We start from the raw sequence: 22,253 nt of genomic DNA, 5'->3' as shown, positions 1-22,253 counted from the left end.
TGCTGCAAGGGAATTAAGCCAAAGCAACATAATAAAGTATGAATAATGGATATTGACTTCGAGATATGCTAAGATTACACGTAACACTGCTAAACTGTTTTAAAGAGTTAACTTTATGTGATCATCATCTAAATGTAAAAACAGGAGAAATGAACATGCAATTAAATATCTAATCAGCCAATATATCCAATATCAACCAATAAAAATAAAATGTTTCAGTTAACACAACTTTTCATACAATATCTAAGTAATGCAACAAAAAAAAAAAAACTTGGCAAAGAAATATCTAGGATAGGAAACGCATGTTAATGTTGGGTGTAAAGACAAACTACTGTATGTAATACAGTCTATAATTGATGTGAAGCAATGACCTAAACTGAATTCTAAAGATCAGACTCAGAGTGAAGGAAAATGGCCATTAAAACTCAATTATTGACTGTTTTGGCACAAAAAACTTGACTAGCATTATAAGTGGACCTCAGGGAAAATAAGAATTAATGCAAATTATTTACCAAGAAAATTTTCTAAATAACCCAGCACACACTCGGATGACATCAAACGATGCATAAAGTGACAGGGAAAGAAAAACGGAAACTGCACTTTTCATGTTCTTTCTGACTGAGCATCATTCATCCGCAATAATGATTTTCCAGAAAGAAAACATTTACAGGCAAGTGTGAAGACCAGCTAGGAATGACTAATTTCGAATAATTTCTTCTGCAAATTCTTGAGGGAAAACAAGCAGGTTGTCATTTACTCTGATAAGATAGATTTGGCTAGATTTTTTTAAAAATCGAAATTATTGGGGAGTTTATGGTAATTAAGGACGTGTTTAACGAGAACCCACTTAACCAGCACATGATAGAACCAATTAAACATGCAGGTTAATGTCATGTTTTCCACTAGCAGAGACATAATTACAGGGGAAACTGAATCATTATATGACCACGGGAACTCTGTCCAGTGGTAAATTAGCCCCTCGGTGCGCTGCTGATTATTTCTATGAGCGAGAGAATACTGACTCCTGGGATGCAGGCCTGGAGGAGTGTCCGTCTGAAGAGCCTGAGCCGCTGGAGTGTCCCGAGGAGGCGTTTGAGATGGTGGACATCCGTCTGAGCGTGGAGGACATGATGTATGGCATCACCATCGACCCCACGCGACTCTTTTTCTTTTCAGTCAGAGAGCAGGGCTGGAGATACAGATACAAACACAAACATGCTTCCATTTATATCATGACTTGAATCTCACTGACATCTATAGTAATTCAATTAAATGCCACTCTTAACTTTTAGCATTTATACCGTAAATTGCACTATTGACTTTAGCACTATTTAGTCTCCTCATTTAAATTGATGTAATTTCTTCCCACCCAGTAAGATTTATATACTGTACACTCACCTAAAGGATTATTAGAAACACCATACTAATACTGTGTTTGACCCCCTTTCACCTTCAGAACTGCCGTGGCATTGATTCAACAAGGTGCTTAAAGAATTCTTTAGAAATGTCCCATATTGATCTGTTTACGCCAAATTCGGACTCTACCATCTGAATGTCTCAACAGAAATCGAGACTCATCAGAGCAGGCGACATTTTTCCAGAATTCAACTGTCCAATTTTGGTGAGCTCTTGAAAATTTTTGCCTCTTTTTCCTATTTGTAGTGGAGATGAGTGGTACCCGGTGGGGTCTTCTGCTGTTGTAGCCCATCCGCCTCAAGGTTGTGTGTGTTGTGTCTTCACAAATGCTTTGCTGCATACCTCGGTTGTAACGGGTGGTTATTTCAGTCAAAGTTGCTCTTCTATCATTTGAATCAGTTGGCCCATTCTCCTCTGACCTCTAGGATCAACAAGGCATTTTCGCCCGCAGGACTGCCGCATACTGGATGTTTTTCCCTTTTCACTCCATTCTTTGTAAACCCTAGAAATGGTTGTGTGTGAAAATCCCAGTAACTGAGCAGATTGTGAAATACTCAGACACCAACAACCATGCCACGCTCAAAATCGCTTAAATCACCTTTCTTTCCCATTCTGACATTCAGTTTGGAGTTCAGGAGATTGTCTTGACCAGGACCACACCCCTTAATGCATTGAAGCAACTGCCATGTGATTGGTTGGTTAGATAATTGCATTAATGAGAATTTGAACAGGTGTTCCTAATAATCATTCAGCTGAGTGTATATGAAGAGTTCAGATGCAAAAGCCTCTAAATGCCATTTGAAATCTTCTTCTTTAATGATGATTTTTATTAAACTTGTATATTTTATTTCATTAATTTCACTTAAATAACAATTAATAGGTAATTATCATTGCCATTTAAGTGAAATTACTGAACTTAAATATACAAGTTTGATAAAAATCATCATTAAAGAAGAAAATTTCAAATGGCATTTAGAGGCTTTTGCATCTGAACTCTTCATATAATAATACTTATTATAAATGAAAAAATAAGAAATGTATATAATAATAAATTGCAAATAATACTTTTATTCAGCAAGGACGTATTAAGTTGATCAAAAGTGACGGTAAAGGCATTTGTAATGTTACAAATGTTTCTATTTGAAATAAATACTGTTCTTTTGAACTTTTCTTAATCATTAAAGAAAAAAAATTAATTAAAATAAAAGTAATTGTTGGACAATTTCCTGTATGAATCGATAGAGTCGTGTTTGTCAGACTCACTAGAGTAATGACGCCATAGAGTTTCTCCACTTTGGCACGCAGGTCCTGGAAGCAGGAGACGATTCTGTTGTGAAGGGGTTTGAGCTGCTCCGTGGATTTCTCTCCGTGGATCCGAATTCCCTCATCAAGCAATGGGACCTGAGATGGAATTCAATAAATGAGATTACTTTCATCAAGTAATTTAATCCATTTAATTATCACAAGATATTTGATTATCTAAAAACAGGCAGTTCCACATGGTTATATAAATGAAGAGTTCAGATGCAAAAGCCTCTAAGAGCCATTTGAAAGTTTCTTCTAGAATGATCATTTTTATCAAGCTTGTATATTTAAGTTCAGTGATTTCACTTAAATGGCAATGATAATTACCTATTAATTGTTATTTAAGTGAAATTACTGAACTTAAATATACAAGTTTGATAAAAATCATCATTAAAGAAGAAAATTTCAAATGGCATTTAGAGGCTTTTGCATCTGAACTCTTTAAATATTCACTAGCATTCAAAGGTTTGAGGTCAATATGATTTTTTTCAACAGGGATGCATTCAATTGATCAAAAGTGACTGTAAAAATATTTAGAATGTTACCAATGATTTCTGTTTCAAATAAATGCTGTTCTTTTGAACTTTCTAACAATCAAAGCATCACAGTTTTCACATCAATATTAAGCAGCACTAATGCTTTACTGTATTTTTGATCAAATAAATGCAGCCTTGGTGAGAATAATATTTTATTTTTTTTCAAAAACATGAAACATTCTTAACAGCCCCAAACATTTGAACGATAATGTAAATGCATTTAGATGATATAATTTATATATATATATATATATACAGTTGTGGTCATAATTATTTGTAAATATGAGCAAAGACGGCTCTAAAAATAAAGATTTGAACATTTTTTTAAATAAATACTTTCCTCCAAAACATCATCAGGCCAATAATTATTTGATTTCAATGAAAGGTTATCAGATATATTTTTACAGCCATCTGTGATCATATTTACCAGGGGTGCAAATAATTCTAAATACATAGTTAACATGGTATATGGTCATATCTCCCACTTCTATGTGAATAATCGGAGCTTTGTGTGAATTGTTAAACACAACACATATCTGGAGAAGAGTCACCTGCAATGCAATCAGGTGTTTTAAGACTTCAATGCGCTCCAGGTGGTCGGGGTTCTTCTTCATGTAGGCGTCTGTGAAAAACGCCTGCGGGGTGAAACAAAAATTTCAATCAGTATCAGCCGGTGCTCCAGCAGACCTAACGCCTCGAGAGACATCAATTTTTCATATCTGACCAGGACTAAAGGTACAGAGCAACTCTTGAGCACATCTGAATGATTTAGCTGAGTGTTATCAGGATTCGGGCTTGATTTCTTTTGGTTAAAAATTAATAGAATCAGAAATACAAAAAAGGTGTTCACATCCCAAACATTTATTGGGCTCAGGTGCAGGAGACAAAAAACAACAATCAAAGAAGTAAGAAGAGTAATGTCCGCAGACTGACCTTACAGCTCTGAAATTAAAGGCAGGGTAGGTGATTTGTTCCAGAAACATTTAGGCTGTGTGTCCACCAATGCTGAAAACAGCGAGCTTTGGGCACTTGAGAGCGTTTTGGCAACGCAGCGTTTTTTTCCGTTATTTTTCATTATTTTAAATATATTTTTCATCCGTGTTGTTCGGTTAGCTCTGCTCGTTGATGTCGTTGTTCAGAAAGAATGTTGTGACAGTTGGTCGGTGTGGTATTAGTCCCGCCCCTCCTCCACTGTGATTGGACGGCTGGGTAAAAAGTGACAGTGATGAGCGCTGCGTTTTATCCAAAGCTGAACGTTTTTGAACTCCCGGCGATCAGTAAAACACGGCGTGCGCTCAGCGCTTCAGCGTGAAAAAAAAACGCTCAGCACCTCGTTACGCTCATGGCGTTTAAAAAAACGCGGCGCTTTAACAATTGGCGCGTGGAAAAATGCTTTGGTGGACACACGGCCTTATTGTTGAAAGTCTCTTCACATCCTGATAGCAAGTGGTCTAAATGTACATTTCAAACCAAACTGACGCTCATGTTGCTAGCCTCTCTGAAAATTGCCTACCCTTCCTTTGATAGAAGTAGCATAAGTGGTTTAGTGGTTCATGTAGGTTGTCTACAAACCAGAAGGTTTGTGGTTCAATCCCCGTGTCGAGGTGTCCATGAGCAAGACACCTGAAAGCGCTATATAAATGCAGTCCATTTCCCATTTACCATTAGGGGAGAAAGACTGACCTTCTCATAGTTGGAAAAGCCGCCCATGACAGCCGGGTCCACGATTCCATTGAGCATCATGGAGAGCGGGTGCACAGGAAGAGAGCGGTCACACGCCTGCTGCTGTACCAGATTACTCAGCTTCTCATTGGCCAGCTCCATGGTTTCTATGGCGTTGTCCAAAGGGCTGATCTCTTCCTACAAACGAGGGACAATATGAGACGGGCGGATCATACACTACAATTTTTTAAAAGAAAAAAATACTTTTATTCAGCAGGGATGGATTAAATCGACCAAAAGTGATAGTAAAGACATTTATAATGTTATATATATAATGTTATAATTAAAGGAGTAGTTCACTTTAAAAAAAAAACAAAAAAACATTTGCTGATAATTTACTCACCCCCATGTCCATCCAAGATGTCCATGTCTTTCTCTCTTCATTCGAAAAGAAATTAAGGTTTTTGATGAAAACATTCCAGGATTTTTCTCCATATAATGGACTTCAATGGGAACCAAACGGTTCAAGGTCCAAATGAGAGTTTCAGTGCAGCTTCAAAGGGCTTTAAACAATTCCAGATGATTAATAAGGGTCTTATCTAGGACCTTCGAGTCATTACTCGAAAAAAGATTTGTTCACTTTGATGAATGAGTTTGAACAGGAGATTCCCGAACGCACATCACAGAAGAGAGCAAGGCGAGCATTTGTGCTTATAAAACTTAAACTTTTTAATTTATTTTTTAAATGAGCGATCGTTTCGTTTGATAAGACCCTTATTCATCGTCTGGTGTCGTTTAAAGCCTTTTGAAGCTGCACTGAAACTCTCATTTGGACCTTGAACCGTTTGGTCCCCAATGAAGTCCATTATATGGAGAAAATCCTGGAACGCTTTCATCAAAAACCTTCATTTCTTTTCGACTGACGAAAGAAAGACATGGACATCTTGGATGACATGGGGGTGAGTAAATTATCAGCAAAAGTTTTTTTAAAGTGAACTACTCCTTTAAGTTTAAAAGTAGTTAATCAGTAGAATAAGTTGACGTACTTGCAAAGATACTTACAGTTAATAGAATGTCTAAAGTGGACTAATAAAATAAAGTGTTAATCTCTCTAAATATTCTATAGAAAATATAGGAAATGAATAAATGCAGCCTTGCAGAGTAAAAGACCCCAAACTTTTGAGAATAACATAAAATGGCATATCTTGAAACCTGAATATCACAAAGGCTTGTAGGAGGGCTATTTTAATCTATGCCAGTAAGCAATATCCTAGCAACAGTACAGCAACACACGAGCATCACATACATTTTGTCAAGTAAAAAATCGAATCGGTTAATAATATTAATAATTAATATTACATCAGAAGAAACATTATTGCAGAAAAAGTCACAAATTGATGAAACACTATGCAAACAATAACATGCACTGATTAACACAATTAAGGGGCATTTGATAAAAAGGTGAATAGGTCCATGAATTTTGATGTCATGTTGTAAAGTATTCAGATAGCACGTTTGACATTTAACAATAAAAGTCAGTTTTAGAGTATTTCGAGAAGGACGAGTTACTCACCACAGACATGGATTTCACTTCAAACCACTTGAGGATTCCTGGAAAGCGGTATGCAGTAATAAAAGTGGTCCTTTCGATCCACATGGTCTGTGAAGTCAAGGTAGAGAGGCACATTTACACATTAACAAGTTCTGAAGGTAATCATCCCTATTTATGAATAATTATATAGAACTGAATTACAGGTTCTTGTACCACCTTGAAACTAGTGTAATGGTCCACAGAATCACAACATAAAGGTGATTCTTCAGTGTTAGTGAGTGGCAACTTTCTTTTAAAAGTTGAATTAGGCATCTAAATCGTTATTGACAATAACGTTGACAATCTGAACATTTTTAAAGAGGTGCTATTTAGTCTTGATTTGATTTTTGTTTTTGGCAGGTTTTATGCCTTAACCACAGAAAAGTCTGTCAGTAGTAACTCTATGAAGCCCCTCCTTCCAAAAAGCAAAGTGTGCTCTGATTGGTCGGCTGGACCAGTGTGTTGTGATTGGTCTGTCAGTTTCAACACACTTTCTAATGCAACTCAACCAGGTTTCGCGCCCTTTTTTTGTGTGTACGCCTTGGATGGGAATTATTTAAATGAAGAATACTGTGACGTGTTCGTTCCCGGAAGAAAACTCAAGACTACAATGGAAGCGTTTCAGGGAGTTCAGAAGCAGTGACACTGATAATGAGATTAACTCACTTTTTATGCTCAAACAGCAACATCACATACTAAACAAAGTTAAAAATGTAAAAAAAATAATAATAGGAGCCGCTTTTAAAGGGATTCTATGCAGTTTTTTTTTAGCTTAACACAACAGCTTCAGAGTTATTGAAATGTTTGTATTTTCAATGTTTGCAACTTACCGCAAACTCATTATCAGGATCTTTTTCTCCTTTCCTAAACGGTCTTGAATACTGGAACTTGTCCACCTCGTTCGTCCTGTAGTAACTGGGAAAACAACAGAAGGGAAATAAGATCTATAACAGCATGATTTACAATAGATTTGAATTGTGACGAGGGTGTTGATTCATACTTGAGGATTTGTTCAGGAACTCCCTTGTCCTTGAACTGTGAAGGTAAAGTTAGGACAGGCTTCACCGTAAAACACTGAATATCTGCAGGGAATTAATTAAGGGAAGAAAACTGTTCACATTCACTTAATTTGGTCAAAAAAAGCATTACACTACCGTTCAAAAGTCTGGGGTTGGTAAAAAAAATATATATATATATATATATATATATATATATATATATATATTTCTTTGGAAAAACTCTCTTACCAAGACTGTAATACAGTAATACAGTATTACAGTAAAACTTTAATATTGTGAAATGTTATTACATATAAAACAGTTGTTTTCTATTTAAATATATTGTAAAGTGTGATGTATTCATGTGAATTTTCAGCATTTTCATTTACTGTCGCCTTTGATCAATTTAATGTATCCTTGCTGAATGTAAGTATTTTATTATTTTATTCTACAGACCAGAAACCTTTAAAATATTACTATATTTAATTTAACAGTACATTTATTTATAGGGCTGTGCAAAGATTAACTGCGATTAATCGCATCCAAAATAAAAGTTTGTGTTCTGTTTACATAATATATGTGTGTGTGCTGTGTATAATTATTTTGTGTATATAAATACACACACACATGCATGTATATATTTAAGAAAATATTTATATTTTTATATAATATACATTTTATATATACTATATATATATATATATATATATATATATGTGTGTGTAGTATTTATGTGCAAATAATTCTTAAATATATACATGCATGCATATGTATTTATACAAAATAATTATACACAGCACACACACATATATTTTGTAAACACAAACTTTTATTTTGGATGTGATTAAAATGAATTAATCTTGCATAAAATGCATAGCCCCCAATTTTTTAAAACATAAAACAAACAAACCCATAAATCTAAAAATTCCACAGAGTTTAGCCAACAAAAAAGCCTTTAAAAAGCTTTAACATCAGTATTATACTTGCTGGGTTAAAAGTCAAGGATACGTTGACCGGGTGAGTTAGTGATGTTGTCACCAGGGGGCGATGTGCTGGTTATCTTCACTGCATTGGGAAACTGAGACATCAGCTTGAGGTTAAAGTCTTCCAGCCACTCATACTCTTTACCGCGATAAATGAACATTTTGTTCTGTTTTGAAACAGGGACAGTAAAAATTTTAGTTGAAGACTGTAAGCCACTGCTATTAACGTACTGGCAACAAAGTTCTTTCTTTGTTTAAGTGATTTCAGTAGCACCTCATTGCAGTACATGAGATCCAGTGGGTGGTGTTGGATCCAGATCTAAGATCCAACTCCTCCCACCTTATATGGGTAGATGGGTAGGTTTAGGGATCAGGGGTGGAGATGGGTAGGTTTAGGTGTGGGGTTAGGGATCAGGGGTGGAGATGGGTAGGTTTAGGGGTTGGATTAGGGATCAGGGGTGGAGATGGGTAGGTTTAGGTGTGGGGTTAGGGATCAGGGGTGGAGATGGGTAGGTTTAGGGGTGGGATTAGGGTTCAGGGGTGGAGATGGGTAGGTTTAGGGGTGGGATTAGGGTTCAGGGGTGGAGATGGGTAGGTTTAGGGGTGGGATTAGGGTTCAGGGGTGGAGATGGGTAGGTTTAGGGGAGGGATTAGGGTTCAGGGGTGGAGATGGGTAGGTTTAAGGGTGGGATTAGGGATCAGGGGTGGAGATGGGTAGGTTTAGGGGTGGGATTAGGGTTCAGGGGTGGAGATGGGTAGGTTTAGGGGTGGGATTAGGGTTCAGGGGTGGAGATGGGTAGGTTTAAGGGTGGGATTAGGGATCAGGGGTGGAGATGGGTAGGTTTAGGGATCAGGGGTGGAGATGGGTAGGTTTAGGTGTGGGGTTAGGGATCAGGGGTGGAGATGGGTAGGTTTAGGGGTTGGATTAGGGATCAGGGGTGGAGATGGGTAGGTTTAGGGGTGGGATTAGGGATCAGGGGTGGAGATGGGTAGGTTTAGGGATCAGGGGTGGAGATGGGTAGGTTTAGGTGTGGGGTTAGGGATCAGGGGTGGAGATGGGTAGGTTTAGGGGTTGGATTAGGGATCAGGGGTGGAGATGGGTAGGTTTAGGGGTGGGATTAGGGTTCAGGGGTGGAGATGGGTAGGTTTAGGGGTGGGATTAGGGTTCAGGGGTGGAGATGGGTAGGTTTAAGGGTGGGATTAGGGATCAGGGGTGGAGATGGGTAGGTTTAGGGATCAGGGGATGGAGATGGGTAGGTTTAGGGGTTGGATTGGGGATCAGGGGTGGAGATGGGTAGGTTTAGGGGTGGGATTAGGGTTCAGGGGTGGAGATGGGTAAGTTTAGGGGTGGGATTAGGGTTCAGGGGTGGAGATGGGTAGGTTTAGGGTGGGATTAGGGTTCAGGGGTGGAGATGGGGAGGTTTAGGGGTGGGATTAGGGTTCAGGGGTGGAGATGGGTAGGTTTAAGGGTGGGATTAGGGATCAGGGGTGGAGATGGGTAGGTTTAGGGATCAGGGGATGGAGATGGGTAGGTTTAGGGGTTGGATTGGGGATCAGGGGTGGAGATGGGTAGGTTTAGGGGTGGGATTAGGGTTCAGGGGTGGAGATGGGTAAGTTTAGGGGTGGGATTAGGGTTCAGGGGTGGAGATGGGTAGGTTTAGGGTGGGATTAGGGTTCAGGGGTGGAGATGGGTAGGTTTAGGGGTGGGATTAGGGTTCAGGGGTGGAGATGGGTAAGTTTAGGGGTGGGATTAGGGTTCAGGGGTGGAGATGGGTAGGTTTAGGGGTGGGATTAGGGATCAGGGGTGGATATGGGTAGGTTTAGGGGTGGGGTTAGGGACCAGGGGTGGAGATGGGTAGGTTTAGGGATCAGGGGATGGAGATGGGTAGGTTTAGGGGTGGGATTAGGGATCAGGGATGGAGATAGGTAGGTTTAGGATCTGGATCCAACTTCTCCCTTGGATTTCGTGTTCTGCAGTGAGTACCTTCTAAGTCAGGGGTTCTCAAACTCGGTCCTGGAGGGCCGCTGGCCTGCAGAGTTTAGCTCTAACCCTGATCAAAAACACCTGATCAAGCTAATTAAGGTCTTCAGGATCACTAGAAACTCACAGGTAGGTGTGTTTGATCAGGGTTGGAGCTAAACTCTGCAGGAGAGTGGCCCTCCAGGACCGAGTTTGAGAACCCCTGTTCTAAGTGATTTTCATGGCTTGATATCTGTCATTTCAGAACCAATAATAACTGCAAAAAGCCTATCATTTCATTAGATATCTAAGGGGCTCTAGTATCTGTAAAAGAAAAGCACCAGGGTTTCCAAACCCCTGACTGTGAAAACAAAAGTATTATTTTCTTGTTCAAACCCCATTACTCTGAGAACTCTTTGGGGAGAGCTGCAATCAGGATATCTGTTTCCTTTGGCTATGTTTGATGCCGAAATGCCAGCATGTTTGTGTCACTGTTTAATCCATACTTCACACCGCAAAAACAACAGAAAATTAGACATTTGCGGACCTAATTCTCCAAGTTGTCATTTGAATATCAAATCCCATTTCAAATCCAGCAAAACTGGACTAAAGCAGCCAAATTCACTCACCCTGAGGAAGGAGGGGAAACCTTGACCGTAGTATCCCACGGCGAAATATTCGGGCTGAGGTCTCATAGCGTGCATGATGTTCTCATAATACTGTGCCTGCTGTTTCTGTGTACAAAACAACTGGTGTTCTTACATTTGGAATTAGCAATTAAGGCATTTAAAAGTCAAGCTTAAAAGGAATAGTTCATCTGAAAACGAAAGCACCGTCATCATTTGCTCATCCTCAAATCTTTATTCATTTATTTTTCTTCCTTGGGACATAAACGGAGAATTTGATGTGTGTTCACGCTGCTCTTGTTCATACAACGAACGTGAAAGAGGTCATAATGCTTGTGAACTATATTGCAATTCTTGTGAAGTCATATGACAGCTGTGGGTGAGGGAAATTTTAATATTGCACATATTCATCAATTTTTGACCGGTTCCAAAAAACTGTTGCGTAACTAGTTTGACCTCTATTGCACGTAATCCTGCTAGTACAAAGGCTTCAGTCAACTTCAATTACAGTTATCTGCCCCATAATACCCTTGATCAAAGCACTTAACCCCTAGTTCTTCCAATACTTGGAAAGACGAACGATTATGATCCTTTTAGAAGCTTATTTTAAGAGGTTAATAATAATCAAGGTCGTAGTATTCATTAAAAAAATCTAATTGTTGTACTTGTTCCTACAGCTCTCTGATAAAAATGCTTTTGATACCGTAACGATACCGTAATTATGGCAGTCTAAGTGGCAGCAATCTAACATGGAAGAATTGCCAATACTGCCAATAATTTTGATTGTAATAACTCTGTAAAATAATTTCACCCATTTTCTAGGTCGTAGGAGAGCCTGTAATTCATGTTCATATATATTCATTCATACATGGAGATGATTAATGTTCAGATTCAGATCTTGGAAACCCCTCTGTGTAAATGTGGCCTCAAAGACCATGTGGCTCTTTTATAGTTAAATATGGGATTGAAATTGTGTTTCCCTTCACTGTTTTTCCTCCAACCTCATTTCCGTCACAAAAGTTTTGCAGGCAAACACAAAGATTGTTGGGTGAACACAAAAGTTTCGTGAGAGAATGCAAAGGCACTGAAATATAATTTTTCCAACCATCTTAGTTTTCATGTGCATATAACATGCAAGCCATATGTACTGCACAGTGTTGTTATTGTTAGCTAAAAGGTAAAACTAATAATCTTTTTAATAATTGAAATCAAGCTGATATTAAAAAAAGAAAATATTTAAGTTTAATTATTAAAATGACTAAATCTAAAATTAAAAAAGCGAAAGAGAAATTGTAAAAACAAAAACAAAAAAAAACTAATAAAAAATGAGAAAAGCACAAAATTACCAGAACTTAATCTACAATTAAAAGTGAAAATATAAAAATATGTAAAAAATACTAAATAATATTTTTACCACAAATATGATGGTTTTATGCCGTTTTTTTGCCATTTTTTTGCCAGTTTGACAGCACTTAAAACGTATGGGAACATTTTGCAGCATGAACATTCAGCTAAATATCTCATTTTGCACTCCGGCGATGAAGAAAAAATAAAATTGGGTGCGGAATGACATGAGGATAAGTAAATGCCCGACAAGTGGATCATTGTAATGTGTGATTACAACCCCTTCACCCACAGGCAATTAAAAAAGGGTTCATTTTAGAAGAAAAGTTACATATAGCACCTTTAACTAATGTATGGCATATTTTATTCTCCACAGGACAGAAAAGTTAACTTAAAACAGTTGTGCACCCAAGCACAAACTGATCAAATTGAAGTCGGCTCCAAGTGAGAAGTTGACAAAGCCGAAGCAGAACTGAGAGGAGAGTATATGTTACTGCTACAGTAGCCGTTATCGCACTAGTTTCCTTCCTCCTCTTGCTTGCTGATTGTCAAGCTTATTTCCTGTGCTGAGCGACGGCTGCTACCCAGCAGACAGCGTGATGGATTACCAACTCAGAACGTGAATCAATAAGAAGTGCCTGAATCAAAACGAGCTTAAGCTTTAACCTTTGTCTCGTTAAACAGTTTGTACGTCACAGAGCATCTCCAGTTCTGGCAGAAGCTCGGGGAGGTTTGTCTGCGCCGTTACCTTCAGATCGCATTAACAAAGAAACAAGAGGGAATTCTGTCATGTCTGTCTTACCAGCAGTTGACTGAGCTCTATGAAATCAAACATTTGGTTTTCATGAAGTTTAACAAGCTGTTTGGCCATCTCGATGGCCTTCTCCCACATCTGTGGACAAAGAACAAACAAACAATAAATGAGAACGTGTGTTGATGGCGTTTATTCTTCTTTAAGGAACAGCTTTTCAATAATCACACATCTGTTATCATTCAGTCTCTATCTATCTATCTATCTATCTATCTATCTATCTATCTATCTATCTATCTATCTATCTATCTATCTATCTATCTATCTATCTATCTATCTATCTATCTATCTATCTATCTATCTATCTATCTATCTATCTATCTATCTATCTAAAAAAATGTATCATGGTCTCCACAAAAACGTGAAGCAGTTTTCAACATTGATAATAATAAGAAATGTTTTTTGAGCAGCAAATGATCATAATAGAATGATTTCTGAAGGATCATGTGACACTGAAGACTGTATGAGTAATGAGGCTGAAAATTACAGGAATAAATTTAAAAACAGCTTTACAGCTGTACTTCCCTAAAAATGATGTGAATGGCATGTAAGAGTCATTAAATGAAAGCATTTTCATTCGATTTAGATGTGCATACTTTGCCTTTGTCCAGATTGCACATGATTTCCTGAAAAAGTCTTTCCTTCAGCTCTTGTTGTGTCCAGCCCTGAGCTCCGTCCCGTGGGATCAGGTGGGGCGCGCACGGCTTGTCGGACCACTACAAAGAGATTACACAGTTCAGGCATGCCAATCACACTGATCTGCTAATCACAAAACTACGTACGTTGCAAGTTTATCCAGCACATTGTACTGAGAGCAGACATTAAAATGCAAACCAGACTAATTTAAGCAGAATACTACGATTTTGATCATGTGATCTATGAAATCATGTGATCCATTTTTCAAAGCAAAGATCATGACATTTCCAAATCGACAGGCATCCTTGTCATTGAAAAGAAACTATTTCTCAAAAAATTGCGCAAATTGTGAATTGTGTCATTCCAAACCCTTTAACCCTTTGTTCATCTTCAGAACACACACTGCGTTTCATTACCCTTCAAATTGCGCAAATTGAAATTGCGAATTAAAAATAATAGAAACACATCAATTCCGTCAAAACTGCGATGTAAAATTTTTGGGGCATTTACAGGTCACCAGGCAAATGTAAAAGTCACAAAAACATTCTTTTAAAAAGGTACGGTGTGTTTGGACAAAGCTATTCATTAAACTTTTTATGGGAATACTGGATTCTAAAAAAGAAATGCCACAATTTATCACCACGAGTGCAGACGTTAGTGCATGAACGCGCATTGAACGCAATTCTGTTTGAGCAAACAAAGTCCTCCCGACACTTCACAACATCGGGGTTTAAACCACTGGAGTCACACTTTAATCACGTCTTTACTACCTTTCTTAAAGTGCTAGTTGTCAATAGAGGGACAGAAAGCTCTCAGATTTCATTACATGCATACTCATACTCATGACCTTGAGACATTTTTGATATAAAGGCTTATGCTTAAATGATTGCAATTACTGTAAAAGACAAATATGAATTACGAATACATATACATTTTTCTATAAATGTAGCAATTCAATTAAAAACACTTTTTATTAATAATTCAACTGAAAAGCAGCTTAAAGAATGTGTTTGCAAAAAGCTAAAAAATAAGATTTAATTTAGTTAATTAGTTTTCAAATTATTTGTTTTAATTCGCGTTTATTTAAATTAAATTAAATAAATAAATTAAATATTTTAAATTAAATTTAAATTGTAAATTATTGCTGCGTTTAAACTTTTGAAAGTAATATATAAATATACATAATTATATAATAATAATAATTCATTACATTTATATAGCGCTTATCTTGGTACTCAAACCGCTTCACATATGGAAGGGGGGGATCTTCTAACATTCAGTTAGAAGTATTTGTACATTTTGTCATCTTTCCATGAATTGCAATCATTCAGAAATAAAAAAACATCTTTATGTTCAGGGGGTGCACTCATTTATGAGATATGCATTGATGTCCGTATTTAACCATAACCGTGACCAGCACAAAGCGAATAATTTTTCGTCCAAACCTCCAACAGTTCAGCATGCAGCAGCAGGGTGTAGGCAGCCTCGGTGTAATTTTCACAGGCCAGATGTAGATCACGTAACTTGTACAAATATCTAATGAAAGACCACAAAACATTCAGATTCACGTGTGGGTCAACAAGCCAAACAAACGTTCAATTCATCTGGCACACTTACCGGATATAAATATCCTCCCTTTTCTTTTCTTTGTAAAAGTTCTGTGGGCATGAGAGAGAAGATAAATGTCATTTTTATGAAAGTCTTCAAACATATTTTTTCCTGATTAGATGAATTTAACTACATTTTTAGAAAAAAGGTTTTATTAGGGTGTTATATTAGAAAAAAAAAACGCTTTATGCAAAAAAGGTTCTGTTAGGGAAAGTCTTTACTGTTTGCAAAATACTTTGTTTAACAGGTTATTTTTTCTAGTAATTAAGTATGTTTCATTCATAAAAAAAATAAAACAGTTATTAATTAATAGTAAATCCATAAAATGACCCTGTTGGGACCCCTAAAGAGGTTCTATCAATGAAGTGCCTGACAAAACCATTTGTGTTTCAATATATACAACCTTGTTTATTTTATTTTATTTAGCGCCTTTCTCAAACCCAAGGCCGCTTTACATAGTGGGAAGCAAGTATACACAACAGCAACAACCAAAACAATACAACAAAGGCAAGTTATCTGTATGAATCTATGAGTTTGGTGTGGAGAAATGATCATTAAACAAAAAGGTCTTGAAAGGTCATACCATCTGCATAACAATGGAATTTAAGACCGTGGCTGTGTATAATCTGGCCAATAGGGAGGATGTATATGAGAAAGAAGAGGGGCCCAAGTACAGAACCCTGGGGGACACCACAGGTGACAAGGGACTTGGAAGACTGATGTATAGTATGTATAGTAAGGGTAATTAATATTACTCAGTACTTATTTGAGTAAGTAAGTTCGTTAGTCAATTAATTCTGCTGATGAAAAGTGTGTTCCACCAAACTAGACCAGCACCAAACCCCTAGTCCTCGCTGGCCTTTTCAGCAGGTTGAGCGCATGATAAAGAATGTTTTCGAAAACTAAAGATCTATATGAGTTCACGCGGTCCGGTTCTCACCAGGACGTTGACAGTGCAGCTCATGCGGAGCTCAGGGCTCTCGTCGTGGTTGATGGTGCGGTAGGCCAGCAGGTTCTCCAGCAGACTACTCAAGAGCAGAGCCAACTCCTCACCAGACTGACGGAGATATCGATGCGGCCGACAGCGCTCCAACAGTCTGGACACAACACAAACAGAGTCATAGAGACCGTCACACGGGCACAGAAACTACAGAGATGAATAGATGCAATATTTGAGTGGCAGAAGATAGAAGAACCATTATTTTTGGCATCTATGATTTCTTGAAGAACTGATGGAACCTTTAAATTCCACGAAAGATTCTTTATAGAGGAATTGTAAAACTCAAAGAAAAGTCTGGTTCTTTTGAGAACTGTTCACTGGAAGATTCTTTGGAGAACCAAAGATAGTTCTTAAATGGCATCGCTGCAAAAAAAACAACTACTTTTGGAAACATTATCTCAAAGAGTATAAGGGGAGAGAAAGATCTCACATTTTTTCCAGCAGAATCTTGTATTGTTCATCACCACGGCCTCCTTCAACTTCCTGGTCCAGTTTTGTGATTAGCTCATTCTCAAACTGCAAAGCACACAAATGCTTCATCAAACTTTCTGAGCATCATGTAAGAGACTACATAGGGAACATCTTAAAAGACATGGACCTTCCTAAGTACATGAAGCTGATCTGAATGCTCTTGATGGTCAGAAAGGACCCACACAATTAGAAAACACTTAGAGTAGATTTCAATACAGACTTTCATTAACATTATAACTTATAAGTGTAGTGATATGGATCGATGCATCAATCAAATGACTAACGATATGATGTATTATTATTAGGGCTGTGCAAAAGTTAATTGCGATTAATCGCATCCAAAATAAAAGTCTGTGTTTACATAATATATTTGTGTGTGCTGTATATAATTATTTTGTATATATAAATACACACACATGCATGTATATATTTAAGAAAATGTGTAATTCATATATAAAATATTTATATTTATATAATATAGATTATGTATTTATAGATGTATACAGAATTTAAGCGCAAATAATTCTTAAATATATACATGCATGCATAGGTATTTATATATACAAAATAATTATATACAGCGCACACAAATATATTATGTAAACACAGACTTTTATTTTGGATGCGATTAATCGCAATTAACTTTTGCACAGCCCTAATTATCATCAGTGTTGCTGGTAACGCATTACAAGTAATTAGATTACTATTTAAAAGTAACACAATACTTTTACATTTACAACATAATATCCTGCATCCTATTCTTCTGCGAATTTGTTGAATTTGCTTCAGCCTTAGGCTTCTCATTTCACTTTTGGTGTGAAAGGGCCTTTACATTTACCAAAAATTTCACTTTTGTTTCTTTTGTGGCATTAAAAACAAACAAGCAAGCCCAGGTGAGAATAACTAACGCGGAAGTAACGTAATGTATTACTATTCCCAAAAAAAAGCAATTAGTTACTTTTTTAGGGAGTAATTCTATATTGTAACGCATTACTTTAAAAAGTAACTTTCCCCAATACTGATTATTATAAACGTATCATTTTGTAAGATTCACCTCCATATATTTAGTTGATTTTTCTAAAGAAATACCTCTCAGCTGTCATCAATACTTGATCGGTTTAACAACTTTATTTTTATAAATAATATAAAATTTATTTTTTCAACAACTGGAGAACCTCATTTTTTTGCATATGTCCTAAGGGCGATACTAGATTTGCACATTTTAGAAAGAACACTTAATTGAAAGACTTTCTTGACTGTTGTTTGTCTCACTGCACAATCCAATACTGAGCTGACTAATAATCTTGATCTACCAATCTATCAATATTATAATTTTCAAAAACTGCATTTTTTTTAAAGTCCCCGTGAACCGGAAGTTGCAAACGATTTTTCTCCAGTGCTGTGACTTATTTCCAAGTGAAACGGAATATTGAACAGAGGGCAGGGTTTTACTCTAGCGTTCCTCCTCTCCATCTCTCGCTCATAGCAAACTAACGGTTTGAGGGGAGTGGTTAAGCGTTTCCCCACCCAAACTGTGAAACCTACGTCATCAGAAAAAGAAACCGTTCCAGACCGGAAGTAACTTTTCAGATTTTGATTAAAGATTACTAAGGTAAAACATTTTTTTAATATATATTCACTTGCACGGATTAATTGTTCACCACAAGACTAGTAATATGCGCTAACAAAGTAAATAGGTTCAATTTTGATTTCATGGGGACTTTAATATTTCAATTAATAATGATGCAGAAAACAACTGCTGTACATGTTTAGGTCATGAAACCTAATGCATTAACAAATGTTCATAAAATTAACTACACTACATTACAGTGTTGTAGTACTCGAGACTCGGACTCGTCTCGGACTCGGTCTCGAGACCATATTTTAATGGTCTTGGTCTTGTCATGGACTCGTGTCCATTTGGACTCGGAATTGACTCATACTCGAACATTTTTTTTTTTAGGACTCGGAATTATTCCCGAGTCCACTCGAGTTCAATTCAAAATATTTTTCATGATTATTAATGTATGTTAATAAAATATTTCTTTAAATTGATTGACACGTCCAGTGATTGGTGATTTTCTAGTGCGCAACTGCGCATGACAAATTGTAGTAAAATTACTTTTAACACCACCTACTATGTGGCCTTTTTACCCTAAACTGATCATATTTTTTAAACTCTAAGTAAAAAAAAAAAGGATTTCTCTAAGTAAATAAAAGTAAATTAGGTAATCAACCCTCACTGGTCTTGGTCTCGACTCGGACTCGACCATCTCTGGTCTCGGACTCGACTCTCTATGGACTCGGTCTTGACTCGGACTCGACTCTCTCTGGTCTCGGTGTCGACTCGGACTCGAGTGAGGATCACTTTTTTATAATTAAAACTAGCTACATTTTAATTGATAGATATTTCTGCACTGAATAAAAAAATCCCAGCATCTAATAAGGAAGAATTATTTGGCAGCAATGAGTGTGTGCATGCTGCCTAAATAATATACTGACTAAGTAGACAACATTTTGGATCAGAAGCTCTCAAAGTAACTCTGGTCCAAAAACAACCCTCACCTTCTGAAAGGTGTGGTTGGAGCTGACATTGTGTTCACACTGCATCATGTCAAAGAAGATGGGGATGGTGGCTTTCCTCAGGTCAGGCTCAGGCACTAACGTGGCTTCCAGGATCGGCCCAACCATTGCAGGGATGAACTTTATCTTCTCTGGGCCTAGAAGTGACACATACACGTCCCAAAATAGGTGAAATGTTCTTTCCTATTTTTATATGCATTATGTACTTTGCCTCAGCCATTAAAGACCCAGTACAGTAGTGATTTTACTCTCTATAAAAAGAAATTTGAATAAAAAGAAAGTCATTAAGAACATTCCTCTCTACGCTTGAAGCTTCTGTAATGTCTCTGGCACAGAAAAAAAAGGTTTTACCAAGATTCTGCCACATTTCTCCCAGCTTAAAGCCGAGCCTTTTCCGCATGTCTCCGCACCTATTAACATCGTTAGGAACACAAGTTAATATCAGCCTTTAAAACAAAACCAACAAAAAACAAAACAATAGTGAACTCAAGAACAATGACTCTCACTCACTTGTTGAGAATCTTGTCTCGTTTCTCAAGCGAGAAGGATTCCAGCTGCAAGGACTTGTGGGTAAGGAAGGCAACAATCAGGTGAAAGTAGTTGTTCCAAAGCTATTGAGGAAAAACAAAAGGAAAGCAATTTCCTGAGTACAAAACAGACTATAGACAATATCCTGCAATTTCAGACAATTGGCCCTTCATTATTATTATTACATAAAAAAAAAACAATGTTTAAGACATGCATATTGTAAAGGGCATATATGCATGCGTCTGTAACTGTATGTATGTATTTAACAAGATGCACAATTTGAGGTATAATTTTTGTCTGCACAAATGGTGAAGGATATGTTTAATACTTATAACAATAGTAACTGCACTGACAAAAAGAGAAATTACTGAGGAAAATCTGTATTTACTATTTCATTGTTTCAAGGACGAAAATAGTCCTCGTTCTACCATTGCAAACCCAGAGCTAGAAATCCACTCAGACGCTGCTTTTAAATTATCATCGAGTGTTGGGTTGCATATCACAGATGAGTAAGGCATAGTCATGCTTTGATTATTTAAACAAATGAGTCTGTATTAATATACTGTAATGCAATTGCTTTTTTTAATGGCCTGAGGTCTTACGGGTGAAATACTTCGCATGCACAGGGTGTTGGATGAATGGTAACCAGGCAACAGAAAGTTTAGCTGTATTTTCAACAGCGCTATACAGTAGATGATATTTCCCAAATGCCTAAAGTGCACAAGGCTTCCCGTGGGTGCAAAATCTATACGGTTTCCCAAAAGATAATCACCATTGAGCAGCATAAAAAACATGTTATATAAGAGCATGCAATCACCAGAAAGCATTCATATGCTTCATAGAAATGCCCTTACATTATTTTCCTGGAAAAAATGACATGTACTAGGCAATTGCAAACTTGCAGAGATGCACTCAAAATATAAAACCAGTTGTCAAATCACTACTGCACAATCGCTCATAACAATTTTAATGTAAACACACAATATAATGTCTTATAAGCTTGTTTGCACCAAAACAGCCATAAATTAGATTTTCATGAGCATTTTTCACACTCCCTCAGACCCTTAGGATTTATCATGTTAAATGAGGAACATGAAGCTTACACGCTGTGGTTGTGAATTTGCTTTTGGATACCTGGTTTTAGATGGTGCAAAATCATAGATTGGACAATAATACATTTATTTACTTCTTTTAACCACTCTGTCAGATGCCCTTTTCATTCAAACCAACAAAAAAAATAATCTATGCTGCCTTCAAAAAACACCAGAGCAAAGTAGGCAGCGGGTCTTAGCAGACAGGATGTTGTGCAAACATCAGATTTGGACATCAGATTGCCTTAATGCCTTCCTGCCTCTATATATTGCTTGTGAAGGCAGCATTTTTCATATGAAGGATTCAGCAGTGCTGTTCTTAGGAGTGGTTGAAAGTATGAGATCTGAGATCTAGTTAAATTAACTCTTATCTCAGAACATTAAAGAAAAATAATATGATATAAAAGACACGGGCCTTTTAACAACAGACAACATTCATTATTTTCTTATTCAACGTACCATTATGGTTCATTAAAGCTTCAATTAATGATTCAATGATTAATGAATGAAGGCATGTTTACACAGCATGTGTTTACGCATGTTTTTCACAACCTTTATTTCACATACTACTTGGCCTTAAGAAAACTAAAACAAAAAAGTGGAAACATTTCATTCATTTTTTTTTAAATACCACCGACAAAACACAAAGTGTGTGTAACCCATTATCAGTAAATACGCTACACTGATAATACGTCCTTCTTTTGTGAATAAGATCACTCTGGTTAAGCTGCATCTTTTTTTATTCATCTATACTATCATTCAAAAGCTTGGAATTGATATAATTTTTTCATGTTTTTGAAAGTATGATCATGATGTATTTGATCAAATATACAGTAAAAACAGTGATATTGTGAAATATTATTACAATGTAAAATAATTGTTTTCTATTTGAATATAATGCAGGTCTATGGTCACCACCTCAAAGAGCATGCACAGAGAAGTCCAAATTAAACATGATTTAATGACTCGTGAATGTAAGTACACATTGATGGGCTAAGACACGAAATGAGCGGTTTGTGCGAGAAAACGAACAATATTTATATAGTTTTTACCTCTTGTAACAACAGCCAAGTCCAAGAGATCTAAGGGCACGGGCGCTTCAGT

General features: G+C 37.0%; 1 protein-coding gene across 1 annotated transcript in view; it reads right to left on the bottom strand.

The window, feature by feature from the left end:
- Nucleotides 1-22,253, bottom strand: part of dock5 (dedicator of cytokinesis 5) — a 65,225-nt gene that overhangs the window by 6,501 nt on the left and 36,471 nt on the right. The window contains exons 30-47 of the mRNA XM_089119867.1: nucleotides 20,041-20,141; nucleotides 19,882-19,940; nucleotides 19,513-19,667; nucleotides 16,907-16,992; nucleotides 16,417-16,573; nucleotides 15,486-15,526; nucleotides 15,314-15,404; nucleotides 13,829-13,948; nucleotides 13,224-13,313; nucleotides 11,081-11,185; nucleotides 8,517-8,658; nucleotides 7,511-7,592; nucleotides 7,341-7,425; nucleotides 6,493-6,579; nucleotides 4,941-5,117; nucleotides 3,809-3,892; nucleotides 2,680-2,817; nucleotides 1,023-1,189 (exon numbers count right to left, since the gene is read on the bottom strand). Of these exons, the coding sequence (XP_088975993.1) occupies nucleotides 1,023-1,189; nucleotides 2,680-2,817; nucleotides 3,809-3,892; nucleotides 4,941-5,117; nucleotides 6,493-6,579; nucleotides 7,341-7,425; nucleotides 7,511-7,592; nucleotides 8,517-8,658; nucleotides 11,081-11,185; nucleotides 13,224-13,313; nucleotides 13,829-13,948; nucleotides 15,314-15,404; nucleotides 15,486-15,526; nucleotides 16,417-16,573; nucleotides 16,907-16,992; nucleotides 19,513-19,667; nucleotides 19,882-19,940; nucleotides 20,041-20,141 (1,967 nt within the window). The remainder of the gene's footprint in view (nucleotides 1-1,022; nucleotides 1,190-2,679; nucleotides 2,818-3,808; nucleotides 3,893-4,940; nucleotides 5,118-6,492; nucleotides 6,580-7,340; nucleotides 7,426-7,510; nucleotides 7,593-8,516; nucleotides 8,659-11,080; nucleotides 11,186-13,223; nucleotides 13,314-13,828; nucleotides 13,949-15,313; nucleotides 15,405-15,485; nucleotides 15,527-16,416; nucleotides 16,574-16,906; nucleotides 16,993-19,512; nucleotides 19,668-19,881; nucleotides 19,941-20,040; nucleotides 20,142-22,253) is intronic.

Source organism: Pimephales promelas, chromosome 14 (genome assembly GCF_988280905.1).
Source record: "Pimephales promelas chromosome 14, fPimPro1.hap1.1, whole genome shotgun sequence".
NCBI lineage: Eukaryota > Metazoa > Chordata > Actinopteri > Cypriniformes > Leuciscidae > Pimephales > Pimephales promelas.
The sequence above is the reverse complement of the archived record's forward strand: the minus strand, read 5'-3'. Positions and strand labels throughout refer to the sequence as shown.